The sequence below is a fragment of the Cebus imitator genome, unplaced genomic scaffold, assembly GCF_001604975.1.
Source record: "Cebus imitator isolate Cc_AM_T3 unplaced genomic scaffold, Cebus_imitator-1.0 Scaffold206, whole genome shotgun sequence".
NCBI classification, from domain to species: domain Eukaryota; kingdom Metazoa; phylum Chordata; class Mammalia; order Primates; family Cebidae; genus Cebus; species Cebus imitator.
Window position 1 is genome coordinate 2741046 of NW_016107521.1, and position 17961 is coordinate 2759006.

General features: G+C 44.7%; 1 protein-coding gene across 5 annotated transcripts in view; it reads left to right on the forward strand.

The window, feature by feature from the left end:
* The window catches only part of DENND1A (DENN domain containing 1A), a 545115-nt gene that overhangs the window by 334440 nt on the left and 192714 nt on the right, over positions 1 to 17961 (forward strand). For all 5 annotated transcript variants that reach the window (XM_037745641.1, XM_017548402.2, XM_017548407.2 and 2 more), the window contains one exon: positions 16222 to 16323. In XM_037745641.1, the coding sequence (XP_037601569.1) occupies positions 16222 to 16323 (102 nt within the window). The remainder of the gene's footprint in view (positions 1 to 16221; positions 16324 to 17961) is intronic.

Here is a 17961-nt window from a genome sequence, read left to right on the forward strand (position 1 = left end):
AAAAAAAAAGGAAGAAAAGAGGGTGTAGTTACTACATCACACAGTTGACCAGTTTGCACAGAACTGCTGTTATGCCATCCTCTTAAGAGATGCCTATTGGAAATAGGCATAATAATCTTGACCATTGAATGAGGGTCTGTACTAATGTGCATGGCACTTTGGCCGTGTAATTTCTAATTGCCACCACTTTGAGGGAGGTGCCCCTGTTTTGCAGATGGGTATGTTAAGGTGCCTCTTGGAGCCCCAGACTCCTCACTGGTAAAATAGGTAGAGACCCCTTTTCATAGGAGTTTTCAGTGAAGAGTAAATAAGAAGGTACATGAAAACACTCAGATTGGTGCCTGACACATAGTGGGTGCCAAATCAATGGAAGTGATTATCAGTATTATATAGGTGTAGAATTGATACACTGTCCTTACAAAGAAAGCTAAAAGACTTATCTACCTAAGATTGACTCTGCCCTCCTTTTTCAGCCTGTTTTTATTTTTTTAATGAGCGACTTTTTCTAAACTGATGTTAGCTTAAACTTACTTTTTAACTGAGCCCAGCGACGTAAGACTGTTGACTTCATAAACTCCTTGCAAGTGATTAGGGGCAGGGCCATTGTGGGAGCTCAGAGACCAGCAGTGTGATGATTGAAGAGCCATACCCTTGGCCTAGACAAATCCAACTTGAAATCTAGGCGCATGTGGTTTTGTTTAACACCATGCTCAGCCGACTCATGGTATGGGTTTGCAACCAGGAGACATTTGTTGTTGATATGTGAGGTCACCACAGTAGGGGTGTTTGTCAACCAAATTAAACTTCCTCTTAATGACCTAAAATAATTGATTTGGAAGGCTGTTAAATGGGCCAGGGTAATGTGTAAGCAAGCTGAAATCCGGCATTTTCTGCACAAATTAATGCATGTTGTTGTTCTGTTTGTTTTTGTTTTGCTTTTGTTGGGGACAGTGTGGCTGGACCCTGGGCTTTTTGAGCAGGCAATGAACCTGAGTTTGAATCCCAGCTCTGCCATTTATCTCTCTGTAATTTGTGCAAGTCACTGAACGTCTGTGGTTGCGTGCCTTAACATCCCCGTCAGCAAAAGGAGGACGCCTACCGTAAAGTGATGACAATTAGAAATAACATGACCAAAGTGCCATGAACATTACTAGGCCATCACCCACTGGTAGCTATAGCTATTATTGTTAATAAAATATTTCTAATAGGCATCTCAAGAAGATAGCTTAACAATAGTTTTGTACAAAGTGGTCAAACTGTGATGTGGTATGCCTTTTTTTCCTCCTGCAAAACTAATTTCTCCACACACTACTCTCTGTACTGAAGTTAAACATCCAGAGAGAAAAGTGTGATTAAAAATGGGGTCTATAGATCTCTCTTTACATAATATTTGATTCTCAGCTGATTTCAAGATGAGCTTAAAGTTGGATATTTAAGATATATGCTGTTTAGGCTACAAAAGAAGTTGGTTTTTTCTTGGGTTATTGGATTCAGACTTTTTTTTTTTTTTTTTTTTTTTTTTTTTTGAAACGGCATCTTATTCTGTCACCCAAGCTGGAGTGCAGTGGCACAATCTCAGCTCACTGCAACCTCTGACTCTCAGGTTCAAGTGATTCTCCTGCGTTAGCCTCCCAAGTAGCTGAGACTACAGGTGCGTGCCACCACACCCAGTTAATTTTGTGTATTTTTAGTAGAGATGGGGTTTCAATATGTTAGACAGGATGGTCTCGATCTCCCGACCTGGTGATCTGCCTGCCTCCGCCTCCCAACGTGCTAGGATTACAGGTGTGAGCCACCGCACGCAGGATTCATACATTTATAATCTAAGTTCAGGCCTTTGCAGGTAAAGCTTGGGACCACCATTCTATGTTTGTTTAGAAACAAAGGCATTGGCTCGGGGCTTTTCTGAAATATGATGAACAGTGACACTAGAGTTTTGTTTTGTGGTTGGAAGTTAGCAACATCCCTGAGAGTGGCTTATGTGTCCTGCCTAAAACTCTTTCCTCCATAAACCCGAATATTGACAAAAGCTAAAAAATGCAGACTGGAGTTGTGCCTAGACTCCTGGATACTTCCTTAGCCAAATAAAATGTCTGTTAAACGTTGGTACCTAGGAGTCATTTGTTTCGAAAGATCCAGTGGTAATAAATTTATATCCTCCCTCTTCAGCATTTGACTGCAAATATTTTGTGCTGACCGAATGGGTTAAATTATGAAGCTTGATAAGTACATATGCACACTACCCATCCCTAGCTTTAGAAGAAGGGGGAAAAAAAAAAGAAAGAAAAAGATAGCTATGATTTTTGGATGTCATCCCAATTTTTAAAAATAAGAGAATTTGGACATTTTGGCATATGGGGTTTTTTAAATGAAATTTCATGGAACTGAAAACAGTCAATTTTAGGTTTCCAAAAATTGTTTAGATTTTCGCTGGTATAAATTTGCTGCACATGGTTTTGGGGAAGTTCTGAGAGATGCATTTGGGACTTTGGGGTTGGGTTTTTTTTTGTTGTTTTTTTTTTTTTTTTTTTTTTTTTTTTTTTTTTTTTTTTTTTTTTTTTTTTTTTTTTTTTTTTTTTTCTTTTCCAACTTGATATAGGGCAGTAGGAGCCCAAGTAAGTACCAATGTTTATGACTTACTTGTGGGTGGTCCCACAACATCTAGAAGATTTAGANTCCAACTCAAAGTATAAATCAGAGGAGACCAGAGTTCCATTTTCTAAGGACAGTTTTGGGTAATGACATCATTACACACTGCTGCCCAACTGGACTTGGGGCTGAATTATTGAGCCTTGTTCCAGCACCATTTGGACACTGCACAGCATATTCCCCTCCCCCACCTCAGAGTGATTTTGACCATGCCATTAGCAGCAGCTGCTGGTGATAAGCACTGGGAGAGTCACCTGTGTAGGGTCAGGCTTATTGCACATCAAGGTTCGGCAGTGTCGGAAGAGAGGGAAGATGCCCAGGAGGGGGCTCCAGGCCACCTGCCGAGTGAAGATCAAAGGGTTGAAAGGTCAGAGGGCGCAGCTCCCTTAACCGTATCTGTCTGTGCAATAGCTATTTCAGATTGTAAATCTTGGCAATTTCATTAAGTCCTCCTGGCTGCTACTGGGGCATTGAAATAATAAAATTTTATATCTATTGCCTTTCCTGCCTCTGGCAGCCCGTTCTCTGCAAGATGGGGGCGTCTTTATGAAAACCTTCCTTGGAATGATCAGAGCAGCATTAATGAAGCCTCAGATTGGGAAGCTGGGGTTCACAGGACCTCATCCTCAGTGGTAGGGAGGGGGTTTATAAATAAAGAAGACCCACACAAACCATTTAGTAGCCTTCTGGATTTGTGTAGCACCTCTCTTCTGAAAAGCAGGTCAGCAAAATATTACCTATTGCTAAATGTTTAATCTTACTCATGGGAGGAGGGGTGCACTTTTTCACTGCTGCTGCTTATTAAATAGTCCCTGTTCTAATGACCCCAGGGCCCATCCTTTTGGACAACCCCAAGAACAACTACACAGGTCTCACTTCTCACTCTGCAGACCTTTTGGGTGCTTTTAGAGACACACCTCCTGAATATGATTTTCCAAATATTTTTCCTAGATCTTAAAGTTGTTAAGGACTGTGAGGGCTCTTTGGCTCTTGGGTAGGACAAATCAAAGTAATGGCTGCCCCTTTACTGCCCATATGTTTAAGACCCCCTGTAGTTTGTTTGAAAAGTTAAGAGATTTTCACAGTGAAGGTGCCATTTCTGAAATTTAAAGTGTTCCTTTTCACCGCAAGATAAGTTCACTCTGATTAAGTCCGTAATTCTCACTAAGCCATGTTTATGGGGGCAATAAACAATGTTTCAGCGTGCTTGTTAAATTGGGTTTCCAACCTCTCCACTCTTTAAAAATTGACATTTCAAATAAAAGGCAGGTGGAGATGGGAGCTGGGCTTTGCAGTGCTTAGTGATGAATGAATGATGGCAAGTGGCAGTTGTGTGGGAGGAATGAGGTCCTATTTTATGATAAGGTGACCCCAAACCATTTGGGGACTAGGGAATCAACATCCCCTTACACTCCCAGTGAAACTCTTAAATTCAAGTTCTGTTGTTTCAATTTGGATGGATACTATTTTGAACTATGGCCAGATACCTTACGCTTATTATTTAATTTTCATAATGCATCTGCGCTCTGGTAGTGGGGCTCCTGTTTTACAGATGATGAAATATAGGCACAGAGTGGTTAAGTAACTTGTACAAAGTCGCACCGCTAATAATTAAGAGGAGTGTGATTGAAACACAGTTCTTTCATAGCGTGAAGCAGTTTAGTGTGTACGAAAGAAAACTATTATACTGGGCCTACTTTTAGAGCTTGCTTGCCACTGTGTTTCAGCACTCTGGTAAGTCTGTACAAGGACATCACAAGAGATGTGTGACGTGGCCACTGTCCTCAGTATTTGCTCAGCACCAGCTCTGTGCCTGGTGGAGAAGGCTGCACAGCAAGGAGAAAGGCAGCAGGCTTTGGGGTTAGGCAGTCCCACACTCAAATCTTACCCCTGTAACTCTTGGACTTGCGGCAAGTTACTATACCTCTTGGAGCTTCATATAAAACATGAATAATAACGCTCATTTCAAGAGGTTGTTTTGAGGATATTTTAAAATAATATCTTCTAAAATACAGTAAAATATAAACTATAGTATGTTTAAAAACTCAACAGTGCTTTACAGGTACCAGTGGTAAGCGTTACTCAGTGTATGTGAATAGCATAAGGTTAAAGCAGTTATTTTAAGGGAAAAGTGATACGCACAGGAAATATCACTGAACATGCTTTAATTGCAGGCCCAAGAATCTGTTGTCTACTGTCCTTGGCTTGGGGTTTAGAGATGACAACTTGAGACGGGATAGGAGTAGTCAGGAGGGTTTTCTAGAAGAGCAGGATCTGGTGGGGTGGCGGTAACGTGGCAAGCTACATCTGGGCCTTGCTTCCTGTCTTTTGGAGGGCTCTGTTGTCCCATTGCATGTTTGTGCTTTGCAGCTGTTGACACCTTTTTTGTCCTCTTTTTACACATGAGGAAACTGAGTCTGCAGCAGTGAGAAGCCTGCTTCAGTTTGAAACAAAACACCAGCAGTCAGAGTGCGAGTGGGTTCACCCCTCTGTTCTGGATGGTGGAGCGGAGGCCAGGCTGGATGGAGGTTTTGTATTGGGGTGGACTTCTAGAGTGAACTGCTAGGAGAAGTGGCAGAACTCAGCTCCCAGATTCGGGCCAGCTGGCACTGACCAAGCTGCTCAGTAGTGGACTGTGTATGAAACACGTGTTCCCAGTGTCTCCGCTAGTCTTTCCAACAACCCTAAAGGTAAGGAGCATGACTGGCTCACAGCGAGGGAAACTGGTGCTAGAGAAGGCCAAGTGCCTTGCCTGAAGCTGCCTACCTGTTAAGTGAAACGGCCGGGACTCCACCCTGGAGACTTTCTGACCCTGGACCCAGGACCATGTAGGGGAGAGAACGGGGCTGTTGGGTGAGTGGGGATGGTCCACTGGAGAGAAGTCTCTTCTGCTACATGCTACCATGCCCTTTATCAGATCTACCCACAGCCCAACCACAAGGAGAGGCAGGGAGCTGCTGGAGTTCAGAGATCGTGGTTTAATCGTCTCTGTGTCCCTAAGACCTAACGTAAAGTTGACATGAATGACTGCCCCATATGTGATGTACCAAATGGGTGAGTGAATGAACATCCAGTTGGTCGATGGCCAGGAAAGGAGCCATTGAAGAAAGGACCCCTTTGCTGACCTGGCTTGAGAATCTCTGGACTTGTTAATGAGAGTCAGTGCCTATTACCTTGTGAGGGGTGGATTTGGCCTGACCTGGGAGGTGCTTACACCACTTCCCTCCCCTGCCAAGCTTCTGTTTCTGTTTAAAGCACACTGGGAAATTCCAGCAGCGTTTTCAGGGCTCCTCTGAACTGTCAGGCTTAGATTTTTAATTTTGTGGAACAGGAAGGAGCAAATCAGTGACTCTTGGCTCCAAAGAAAAGCCACTACGTTCATCAACTGCTTGGCAGCTTGGTGACCTTTGGGGCATGAGGAAGGGAAGGAAAATGTCACTCTTCCCTCTGTGTGTATCTGAGATTTCAGGAGGGAATAAAGAGCTTAGAATACCTGAATGTTTGCCTTGCCTTTCCTGTCCTATCCACTTTCCCTCTTATTTCTCTTTCCTTTCCTCCTAGGAGGCCACCAGCTTCCCATGCTGTTCTTTGTTATATACTCATATATATGCGCATGCATTTGGGCACATTTTGTGCATGCTGTGTAGTGGAAAGAACACTGGCTCATGGAACCCAGATTCAGATCCTTTCTCTGAGGCATCCAGTTGTAAGAACCCAGGCAGATTATTTAATCTCTAGCCTCAGTTTCCTCATCCCTCAAATGGGTATGATTCTGTGGGAAACTCTCCCCTCCCTGGGAATTTTAGTGGAGTCTGGAGCAGGCATCAAAACACTTAAGGGCTTGATTCATCTAGTATGTGCCTAACAAATGATTCGTCTAGTATATGCCTGTTATGTTAGTTGCTCAGTATGTTTCTTGATTGAAACAATGGGTCAGAGCAAATAATGTCATGCCTTGGGTAGTACAAAGGTATTGCTGTTCATCTCAATGCCTAGAGCCAGTGCTTCTTAGCCATGTGACTCTGAATGAATTATTTTACCGCTCTGGCCCTCAGTATCCATCCCTCTCCACAGGGACTTCATGGGGATTACATTAAATGATACACGTAAAGACTTGGGCTGTGGGAAGAACACAACAGCTAGTGGCTATAATTTTGTTGTTGCATGTGTCAGTAAGATAATGGATGCAGAGCGTGCCACACAGTTCCTGATACACATCGGCCTTGTTACCATTGCCTATGGCTTGGACTGATATGTAGCCATAGGAGTGCAGTTGGAAAAGAGAGGCATGTATTAGTCCGTTCTCACACTGCTATCAAGAACTACCTGAGACTGGGCAATTTATAAAGAAAAGAGGTTTAATTGGCTCCTGGTTCTGCAGGCTGTACAGGAAGCATGGCTGGGTAGGCCCCATGAAACTTACAACCATGGTGGAAGGCTAAGGGGAAGCTGGCGCATCCTACATGGCTGGCAGGAAGAAAAGAGGGAAATGCCATACACTTTCAAACAACCAGATCTTGTGAGAACTCACTCACCATCACAAGAACAAGGGGGAAATCAGCCCCTATGATCCAGTCACCTCCCACCAGGCCCCTCCTCCAACACTGGGAATTACAATAGAACATGAGATTTGGGTGGGAACACAGAGCCTAACCATATCAAGTCACCTGCCTGGAACCCAGCAACAGTCATTTAAAATAAAGTTTTGATTAAGAAGCTTTTGAGATGTAATTTTTGGTTTAATTTTAGCCATATTCTCTCCCTGGAGTTTGAGACCAGCCTGGCCAATATGGTGAAACCCCATCTCTATTAAAAATAAAAAAAATAGCTGAGTGTGGTGGTACACACCTATAGTCCCAGCTGCTCGGGAGGCTGAGGCAGGAGAATCGCTTGAACCCGGGAGGTTGCAGTGATCCAAGATCACGCCACTGCACTCTAGCCTGGGCAACAGAGTGAGACTCCGTCTCAAAAAATAAATAAATAAATAAAAGAAAGCTGCCAAGAAGTCATATGTATAGGGGACCGATAGTATAATGTCAGGAGCCACATCAGTTGTGACCCACTCACAGAGGGATCAACTTATACCAGACTTAGTTTGGACAAATGCAAAGCACATTGTGAGCCTGATAATAAACTCATGAGGACACTGTGCATTCTCAGAGCAAAGTGTCCATAAGAGAATAGATGATGCTTACTGGCTTTGGGCATCACCCCAGAAGGGAGTTTATTACTTAATCCTCTCACAACCCTGTGTAACAAATGGTTATAGACCCATTTTATGGATGAAGAAATTGAGGTTCAGTTAGGATTAAATCATTTATCCTGGGTCGTGTAACTAGGAGTTGAGGAAGATAAAATCCTAAGCCCAGCCTACCTGACTCTTGTTCCTCCTCAGGACTGCAGAGACATCTCAGAAAGACCCCAATAATGTTGTGGCTTTGCTCTTCCCTGGAGGGAGGCAGTGGAGACTAAAAAGCAGGTGTGTCCTGGAGCTGTCTGCCTTCACAAACACATTTTCTGACAGGGAAATAGAATCTCAGTTGAGTAACTTTTTTTTTTTAATCGAATTGTTGCTATCTTGATTTTTTACAATAATAACTAATACCTAGTGCTTATGATATACCAGACATTGTCCTAAGTATTACACATATATTAACTCATTTAATTGCCAAAACAATCCGATAAGTCCATTTTTTTTTTTTGTAAATATTGTCTTGAAGTGTGAGAGAAGGATGCACCCATCCTAAATGTACAGTTAGAGCCAGGCACAGTGGCATGCATCCGTAGTGCCAGCTGCTCAGGAGGCTGAGGTGGGAGGATCACTTGAGCCGGAGTTCAAGTCCAACCAGGGCAACACAGCAAGACCTCATCTCTCAAAAACCAGACCAACACAAAAAACCCAGTAAATGTACAGCAAGTTGAGTTTTTATGCAGTGAACATAACACATGTAACCACCCAGATATTGAAACAAAATATTACTGCCCCCCTCAGAATCTCCTCTTTCACCCTGTTCTAGTCAGTTTCCCTCCAACCCAAGGATGACTACTGTCCTGGATGTCATTGCTGTTTTCATCTCATTATACCGATAGGGAAACTGAGGCTCAGAAAGGGTAAATGATTTGCCCAAGGTAGCACAGTTTTAATTGGCAGAGTTAGGATTCAGACTCAGGCAGCCTGGCTCCAGAGAATGCACTTTTATATGAGACTTAGCCAAGAAGAAAACAATAGCTTGGTGGTGGTTTAATTTTTAATAGCACGAAAGTATAATAGAGACTTACTGACCTTTTTCCTTTGTTCTGACAATCAACTGTTTAAATCCCTAGTCTTAAAACTCTAATCCATTTTATTGACATAATTTGCAAATTGCAAGGATAGAAACTTCCATCTAGTAGCCCCACATTTATTGATCACTTATTGAAATCAGGCATTGTGTTAAATTCTTCATACGTATTGTCTTACTAAATCCTCACAACACAGCTGTGCAGTATTATCCCCATTTTACTGATAAGAAAACTGAGGCTCAGAAGTGAAGTACTTGCTGAAGTTTACCCAGTACAGAAGCAAGGCTTGAATCTGGCTGTCTTGTTCCAGGCCCACAGTCTTAATCGCTGTGTTAACTCCCTATGTTGCTTTCCGTGTCCACTGTGAATTAATTCTACACTAATTAATCATGCTAATTTTACATGATTGTTATCACTGCCATCATTATTATTATTCCCATTGCGCTTTCTTGAGCAGACTCTGATTTGCTTTTGTGGAGCTGCCATTGTCCGTTTGGGCTTATGTTGACATCTGCTGCGAGGCAGACCTCCCAGTAGAGTGGATCTAGCCACAGTCGTTTCTCATTCCCAGGTTAATGAGCACTCTTGCCTTGTGTCAGGCACTGTGCTGGGCACTGGAGACAAATAAGACACAGCTCTGCCCTGGAGATGGTCCTGGTCTAAGGACAGCAGAGAAGATTCACTCATTGCTGGCCTGTTTATGCATGTCACCTCACTGAACCGCACAACCTCCATTCTGGAAAGGGTGCTCTATCTTGCTGCACAGCTGTCGGAGTCACAGAGACAGAACTGAGCCCCTGCTTCTCAGTGTCCAGCCCAGCGCTCCCAAGCTGGCTGAGTGCTACATGCTCCTGGCCATTCTCTGGATCCCCTGGGTGACATTGCCAGTGCACACCCTTGCCCTTCATCTTGTGGCTTGCTTCTAAGTACTACCTTTTGTCACTAGCTGCCCAATTCCCTCCCTGGACAGGCAGGAGACTCTCCCCCTCTCCCCCCACAAATCTGTGTTGGGAGCTGGTGTGGTTTTAATTAGTGTAGCTGATATTATTTTACATTTTAGGGAGGAAATCCTATTTTCATACACCCAACTCTGGAAAGTAAGGCTCAATACCATCTTGGCTATGGGAAAGACACCAAAGACAGAGTGTTTATCAAATAGACCCCCCCCCACCCCTAGCTTTGTATAAGGAAGTATGTCAGAATCTCCAGGGACATAGACTTTGTATGTTTATCCTAAGAGGGCATGAGCTGAAAAAGTTAAAAAAAAAAAAAAAAAAGTCCTGGTCTAGATGAAAAAGGAAGGGGACAGGGAGCCAAACACAGCCACAGATCAGAATGTGCACTCAGTGGTGGCCCTGGGAAGAGGTGCCTTGTAGCGTGTTCATTCACCATTGTTCACATGCTCTTACCTTGTATGGTTGGCTATGATTTTATTCTGTGTTCTGGAGAGAGTGCTAATGTGTTTATCAACTTCATTGAGGTATAACTTATTACAACCCATCCATTTAAAGTAAATAGTTCAATGAATACCTTCATTGAGGTATATTTATCACAACTCATCCATTTAAAGTATATGGTCCAATGCATTCTGACAGTTTTATACGATCAATGAAACCACAGTAAAGATATAGAATATTTTCATCACCCTCAAAAGATCCTTTGTTTTTATTTAACACTTATCTTGCACTTCCCATGTGCCAGGCACTACTTCAACTACTTTAAAATAGTAACCCATTGAATCCTCACAACAAGTCTGCGGGGTAGGTACTCTTGTCCCCCATTTATCAAGGAGGAAACTGAGGCACAGAAAGATTAAGTGACATGCCCAAGTTGGCACAGCTGGTGGATGGTAGAGATTAATGAGAACTCAGACTGGCTTTGGATCGATGTTCTTCACCTCTGGGCTCTGCTGCCTCCCATTCATTCATTCATTCATTCATTCATTGTCTACTGTTGGGCAAATATTGGGGCAGGAGCTGAGAGTAGAGAAATCTGACTCCCAATCCGCAAAAGCCCATAGACTAGGGAAGGAATCAGATACCTACCTAACTCAGAATCAACACGTTATTCTAATTGTGCAGATAAACCAGAAGGGAGCACAGGTCATGGAAGACTTGCCACTGCCTCAGTCTCTCCAGCCAGGCGTGGCTGAGGTCTAGGAACCATCGGAGGAGAGGGGATAGGCAAGCAAGAAAACTACTGATGTGTGCCTGTTAGGGCTATTCTGGGAATTATGCTGAATCTTTTACATACAGTAGCTTGTGAGATAGGTGGTGTCATGATCTCCGTTCAACAGATGACAACCTGGAGAATTTATGCAGTCAAGTCAGTTGCCTACAGTAAGCCCCCTGATTGGGGGACAAGCCAGAGGTGAAAGTATTAGAATCAGTGTCCTCTCAGCTACCCCTGACCACCCCCCATACTACAGGTTTTCCCTTCCCTGGCCTGATAGGCAGGGGTCAAGTTCCGACTGTCTGTGACAAAGCATAAAGAGGAGGACATTCTTCATTAACAATATATATGGGAAAGTGCCATTTTTTGTGTGTGTTTCTCTGTGTAAGAAATGCCATTTGGAAAGCCAGTGTGCATGTCAGTTTTTTTTTTTTTTTCTTCATTCTGAGAAAAAGCCTATAGAGTCTGGTGGGGGAAGGGTTTGCAGCTGGCAGGAGCTTTGGCATATGCTGTAACTAAAAAGAGAGGGAATGTGTTGGTGGGACAAGCCACCGGAGAGCTGTCTCGGTGTGCCGCGGTACTAGTAAGTGTTTTAATTGGGTAGGGTTTTTGGAGGACTATTTTGACATCTGCTCGTGTCTTTGCTGATTTTTCTTCACTTAGAGTAGGAAACACAAGCTGTGGATAAAATGACTTTAAAATAATTGGAAGTAAAGATATCTCTCTCAAAGTCGAATTTGAGAGGGACACTTTTTAAGAAGTGGAAACTAAATTCCACTTCTAGGAATGCATCCTAAAGCACAAAGCTTCATGCCTATAGATTTCATGGCAATATTATATACAGTAATTTCTTCAAAACTGGAAAGAACATCCTACAAAAGGGGCTCGGCTGAGTTTGTTTCCATGTAGTAGGACACTCGCAATTAGTAATGAGTTTTTAATGAAGTGGATCACTGCTTAGAATCAGTGAGAAAATCAGGAGCATTAAGAATTATTTCAGCTTTGCCTTAACATGAAGGAAGGGGAGAATATGAAAGGAAGTCGACAAAAACATTGTCTCCAAATGTAGGGACTGGGACTGGAGTAACTGCAGTTTTTGTTTTTAAATTTTTCTGCTTTTCCCTTTTTTTTTTTTTTTTTTTTTTTTTTTTTTTTTTTTTTTTTTTTTTTTTTTTTTTTTTTTTTTGAGATGGAGTTTCACTCTTGTCACCTAGGCTGGAATGCAATGGCCCAAACTCAGCTCACTGCAAGCTCTGCCTCCCAAGTTCAAGCGATTCTCCTGTCTCAGCCTCCTGAGTAGCTAGGATTACAGGTGCCTGCCACCATGCCTGGCTAATTTTCTGTATTTTTAGTAGAGACAGGTTTTGGCCACGTTGGCCAGGCTGGTCTTGAACTCCTGACTTCAGGTGATCCACCCACCTCAGCCTCCCAAAGTACTGAGATTACAGGCGTAGCCACCACACCTGGCCTTTTCCAATTTTTTTAAAGTAGGCATCTATAATTTTTATGAAACAAAAGGAAAGTAGTAGTTTATGTAAGAGAAAGTAGGCCCTGAGCACATTCATACAACTGTGCGTCCTAACAGACAGATACTAATTCTGAAATCTGAGCGATTGGATTAGGGCTTTCTTCAGAAGAAAGTCAGCTTTGGGGTCAGATTCATTCAGAAGTTGACTCTGCTGCTCCCTGGCTCTGACTTTGGGCAGCTTGTTTGACCTCTCTGAGCCTCCACTTCATTCTCACACAGAGATGCTAGTGTCCCTGACAGCATGTTTAAGATGAGAGGTCCTGGGACCTGGCAAAGGTCTGGCTTCCTTCTCCATCAGCGCTTCCCGTCCCCACCCCCAGTTTGAGTTTTCTTGCCTTTCTTCATTCCCCTGGTTGCCTTGATCTTTGGAGGACCGGGCACCATCCGGCAAGCTGGGCTCCAGTTCTTTCCTTGGGAACAGTGAGCTTCAGGAAAGCCCTTGAGTCCATGCCAGCCCTTTTGGAAGAGGCCTTGCCATCAGGAGGACTTTTCCTCACAAAAGCATTGTCTTTTGAGAGGAAACTGTGCCGCCCCAGCTCCTGCCTGGAGCCTGGTGCTTGGGGCATTTTGGTTACTAAGGGGACCCTGGCCTGCTAAGTTAGAAAAAGGGGCCAGGTTTTTCCCTATTCTTAAGCCTGCTGCCATTGTTGAAAAAGTAAACACTCCACACAGCTTAGCCGGCAAGTCCTCCAGCCAGGAGTGGGAAGAAATCAAAAGCCTATTCCAGCCCAGGCGTGGAGAGCCTACAAGGGCTGGTCTGTGTACTGGGCCCCAGTGGGAACGCAGAAACAAGGCCCGATTCTGGTCCAGAATCAACATCCCATTCACGGGGCCTTTCAGGCCTGGAGGCTTCTCTCCAATGGCCATGCCTCCTGCTCCCTTCTGTTTGGGGCTATGTGGAAGGTCAGATGAGGCAAAGTAGGTGATTTTGGGGTACGCAGCCCCCTGCTCTGTCCTAGAGGCATGGCATCCTCCAGGGTGTTGTGAGCCTTTCTCTGATTCTGTTTCCTGTGACTGTGTGCAGGCTTTGAAGTAAGAGACCAAGCAAGAAAGGGCCCCACGGACTTTTGCCCTCAGGCCATTGCCACTACAGCCTTTCAGACTGGCTGTGGCTACTGTGTGTATTATCAAAGTGATAATAATAGCCACTATTTATTACCTCCTACTGCGCAACCAGCATTGTGGGTGTGTTTGCTCTCACCATGGCAGCCCTGTAAGAAGTGAGAGAAGTAGGGTGGCCACAGTTACCATTTTAATTTTACAGATGACGTCAATTAGTAGACGTGTAACCCTGGGCCAGCTACTTCTTGGAGCCTCGGTTTCTCATCTCCGAAATGGGGATGATAATATCTCACCTCCAGCCCCATTGATGGAATGAAAGCGTCTGTGTACTAGTGCTGTGTGAGCCTGAAGTGTAACAAAAGCACTGTACAAGATGAACTTGTTTTTTGTATTCTTAGCTTGGTGCAAAAGTAATTACGGTCTTTGCCATTACTTCGGTAAAAACAGCAATTACTTTTGCACCAACCTAATATGATCAAAATTCCCCATTTGCTGGTATCTTTTTACCTTATAAATAAGGCAGCAAGTAATAACAAGTGTTGGGGTTTGGAGGAAAGAATAAACTCCGACACTGGCAATTGTGTCTGTCCTCTGTGGTTCTCAGCCCTTAGTAAGCACTTAGTAAATATTTAGGAATTGATGGATAGGTTTGTGGATGAGCCGCCAGAGGCCTGGAGAAGTTAGTGGATAGCAGAAGGAATTGGAGGCTCCCGTGGTGTTAAGTGGAAAGGTTCCAGAATTCTGCTGCCTGGGAGTGTTTTTTCAACCCTACAAGGCTTGTGACCAGCATGGCTCCACCCTCCTGCTGGGAAGAATCTTGAAATGTTTACTTAGGTACCAAGTTCTGCCCTAGATGCTGGGGTTTAAGAGAGTGAACGTCAACCAGTGTTAGTTTGCACTTACCGGGTGCCAGTCATGTTGTCAGGGACTGGTTATTTTGCAGTCGTGAGCCAAACAGATGTGCCCCTGAAGGAGCTCATACACCAGCAGGGGAGGCAGGCAGGCAGGCAGAGAGGTGCTGGGGCTCAGAGTGACAAGGGCTGTGCAGAGGTCAGTCTCCCTGCAGGTGTCTGATGATGCGGAGATGGATGGTACAGTGCAGAGAGTGTGGCCTGGGGAGGGAGCTGGGCCTGTGGTTGCCTCTGCCTCTTATCTCAGAGCTCTGAACCTCATCTTCCTCGAGGTTCGAACATTGAGGACAGTCACATCCACCTTGCAGGGGTTGATAAGAATTAAATGAAATAAGGTGAGGAAAGCACGAAGCAAAAGCTGGGAAGCTTCTAATTACTTGTCCATTTCCAAGGCACTGGAAAACTGGAGCTTGAGCAGCCATTGGATGTCTGCCTCCATTGCCTGTACCATACTCTGGAGTGCATTAGGAAAAGGCATCTGTCCCGCTTCCCTGACTGGTGCCACTCGGTTGGCAGATTTCAGCCCTAGCTTAGGTGGTTGGCATCTGAGGAGTGCATACCTGCATAGCCACATGCAGCGTGCTCAGAGGTTGACCAGTAATGGAACTGATCTTTTATATGCAGTGACCACAGGCCCCGTCATGTGCCTGTTGCCCTGGTGTAAGCAGAGATCTTTCACATCCACATGTGTCCCAGTTTAGACAGCAAGTGATAGGATCTTTCTACACAAAATAAAGACAGTAGTTCTAAAGCCTCTGACTCAAAAGGAACATGCTTGATACGTGACGGGGAACGAGGATTGAACGGGATGGGGAGTGGCCGGTAGGCAGGAGAAAAACAAAGATGGATCTTAGTAGTGTATAAACAGTATGATTAAAAATATAAGACTCAGGCTACACCCTGTCTTGGACTCACACAGGCTATGGGGAATTGCTGCCAGATTAGGGGGAGGATTCTTTTCTCCATATTGTCCGTTCATCCCTTCTCCTGTCACCAAGCATGAAAACCTTGTAGGCATGAGTTTCCCTCATCTTTTCTATTACTGTGCCAATAGAATAATGGCTTATGGCCAGAGCTTCTGAGCCATTACTAGCTGGATATCTGTGGAAAATGGAACCAAACTGAAAGTGTGACCTTCCTACTTAGCGTTTAACGGAAGTGTTAACAGTAGGCCACACACAATATTCCATACCCAAGAATGACAGGATCCAAACGAGAGATGAGCAAGTAGCCTTTGGTAAATTAGGAGGCTGGATTGAATGGGGATATCTAAGAACATAGCCATCTATCAGCGTTCCTGGGGACAGAACTTTTGGCCTCAGCATCTGTTAAATATATAGGAGGGAAATGATGATGGAGTGTAATGGTCCCTCTTACTTTCTGACTCTGTGAACCCTTTTCACTCCTGGGACTTGGGATAATCCTGGAAGCCCACAGAGGTTTTATGAGAGTTCAGTGAGCTCACAGATGTGAACTTCCTACCATTAGGTCTGCTGCAGAGTGAGCCTTTGTCAAATGTCACTTTTCTTCTGTATTCCTCTTCCCCAGAGAAGGCAGGGGAAGTGTGTCTTGATGGCACCTCAATGACCTTCTCTTCTGGATGTTTTCTCCTTGCAGAAAGTCAGAAACATGGCCCTGGATGATGTCGTGATCCTGAATGTGGACACCAACACCCTGGAAACCCCCTTTGATGACCTCCAGAGTCTCCCAAATGACGTGGTAGGTTATGAGCTCATGAGGATCTGACTTCTGTGAGCTCCTGCACAGGAAATGAATGTGCCTTTGAGAAATAGGGAAGGAGGGGAGATAGCCAAGGTTTTCCTGTGACCTGAGAACTGCAGTTTGTTTCTCCATTGAAACCTTTGTCTCAGTTAGAAAGTTAGAAGGTGGCCGTGTGTGGTGGCTCACACCTGTAATCTCAGAACTTTGGGAGGCCAAGGCAGGCAGATCACCTGAGATAAGGAGTTCAAGACCAGCCTGGCCAACATGGTGAAACCCCATCTCTACTAAAAATACAAAAATTAGCCAGGCATGATGGTGCATGCCTGTAATCCCAGCTACTTGGGAAATCAAGGCAGGACATTTGCTTGAACCCGGGAGGTGGAGGTTGCAGTGAGCTAAGACCACACAACTGCACTCCAGCCTGGGTGACGGAGCGAGACTCCATCTCAAAAAAAAAAAAAAAGAAGTTAGAAGGTGGTTTATTTTTTGACTCTAATTTTGCTCTTTCACCTTCATCAGAAAGACTGTGAAGTGACCTTTGTGCTTAGACCTCTCCTCTTTCTGTGGGAGTCTGAGGGTCTTGCCACCTCTCCCCAGCACATTGCCACTTCTGGATACCAGGACCGCTTCCTCCAAGTAATGATAAGAAGGCAACTGGTGGGGTTTTCAGTCTGAACAATTTGGGGTACTTCAGACCTATATCTTTTTCCTAGACCATCATCAAACAGCCTTTTCCCCGCTTACAGTGCCAGGTGCCAGTGCTCTCAGTATGGCTGTGTCCTCCACAGTGCACTTTGTTGCCTCAGGTCTACACAGAATGCAGGTTCTATTGCGCAAAAAGTAACTGGCTGCCACATTTGCCACACTGACATGTGCCTCCACGCCTGTCTCCCATTCCTACTTGGAGCTGCCCTGTAGGCAGCTGTGTGAGGTAGACCCATTCTCCCCTTGTCCATGCTAATGAGGATTGGGCCTCACAGGCAAGGGTGGTTTTGCTGTTTCTGCTTTGGCCTCCATGGCTCTGCCTGCAAGAAGATCTGTAGAGTAATCCTGACTTCCAGAATGAAAGGGGTCATTGTTTCTGGCCATGTGGTGCTCATGTGGGGCCAGGATTGGTGTCCTGGGCAGGGGAGTGGTCTACCTGGTGGGCGCTGGTACCCCATCACTGCCAGGAGCCCCAGTGGCACCCTGTGGGTAGCTGTTCTGAAAGGATTGATGTTTGGTGATGAATGTCTTGCAGGAGAATTTCTTTACTTTTTTTTTTTTTCTTTGAGATAGCTTCTGGCTCTGTCGCCCAGGCTGGAGTGCAGTGGCACTGTCTTAGCTCACTGCAATCTTTGCCTCCTGGGCTCAATCAATCCCCCACCTCAGCCTCCCGAGTAACTGGGACTGTAGGCGCATGCCACCACGCTCAGCTACTTTTTTGTAGAGACAGGGTCTTGCTGTGTTGCCCAAGCTGGTCTCATACTCCTGGGCTCAAGCAGTCTGCCCATCTCAGCTTCCCGGAGTGCTGGGATTACAAGCATGATCCACTGTGCCCAGCCATAACAGGATTTCAAACTTCTCTACACCTAACCCACTGTGAGATTCTGGGGGAGTCATTTGTGTTCTACAGCAGTGCTCCACTTATAATTC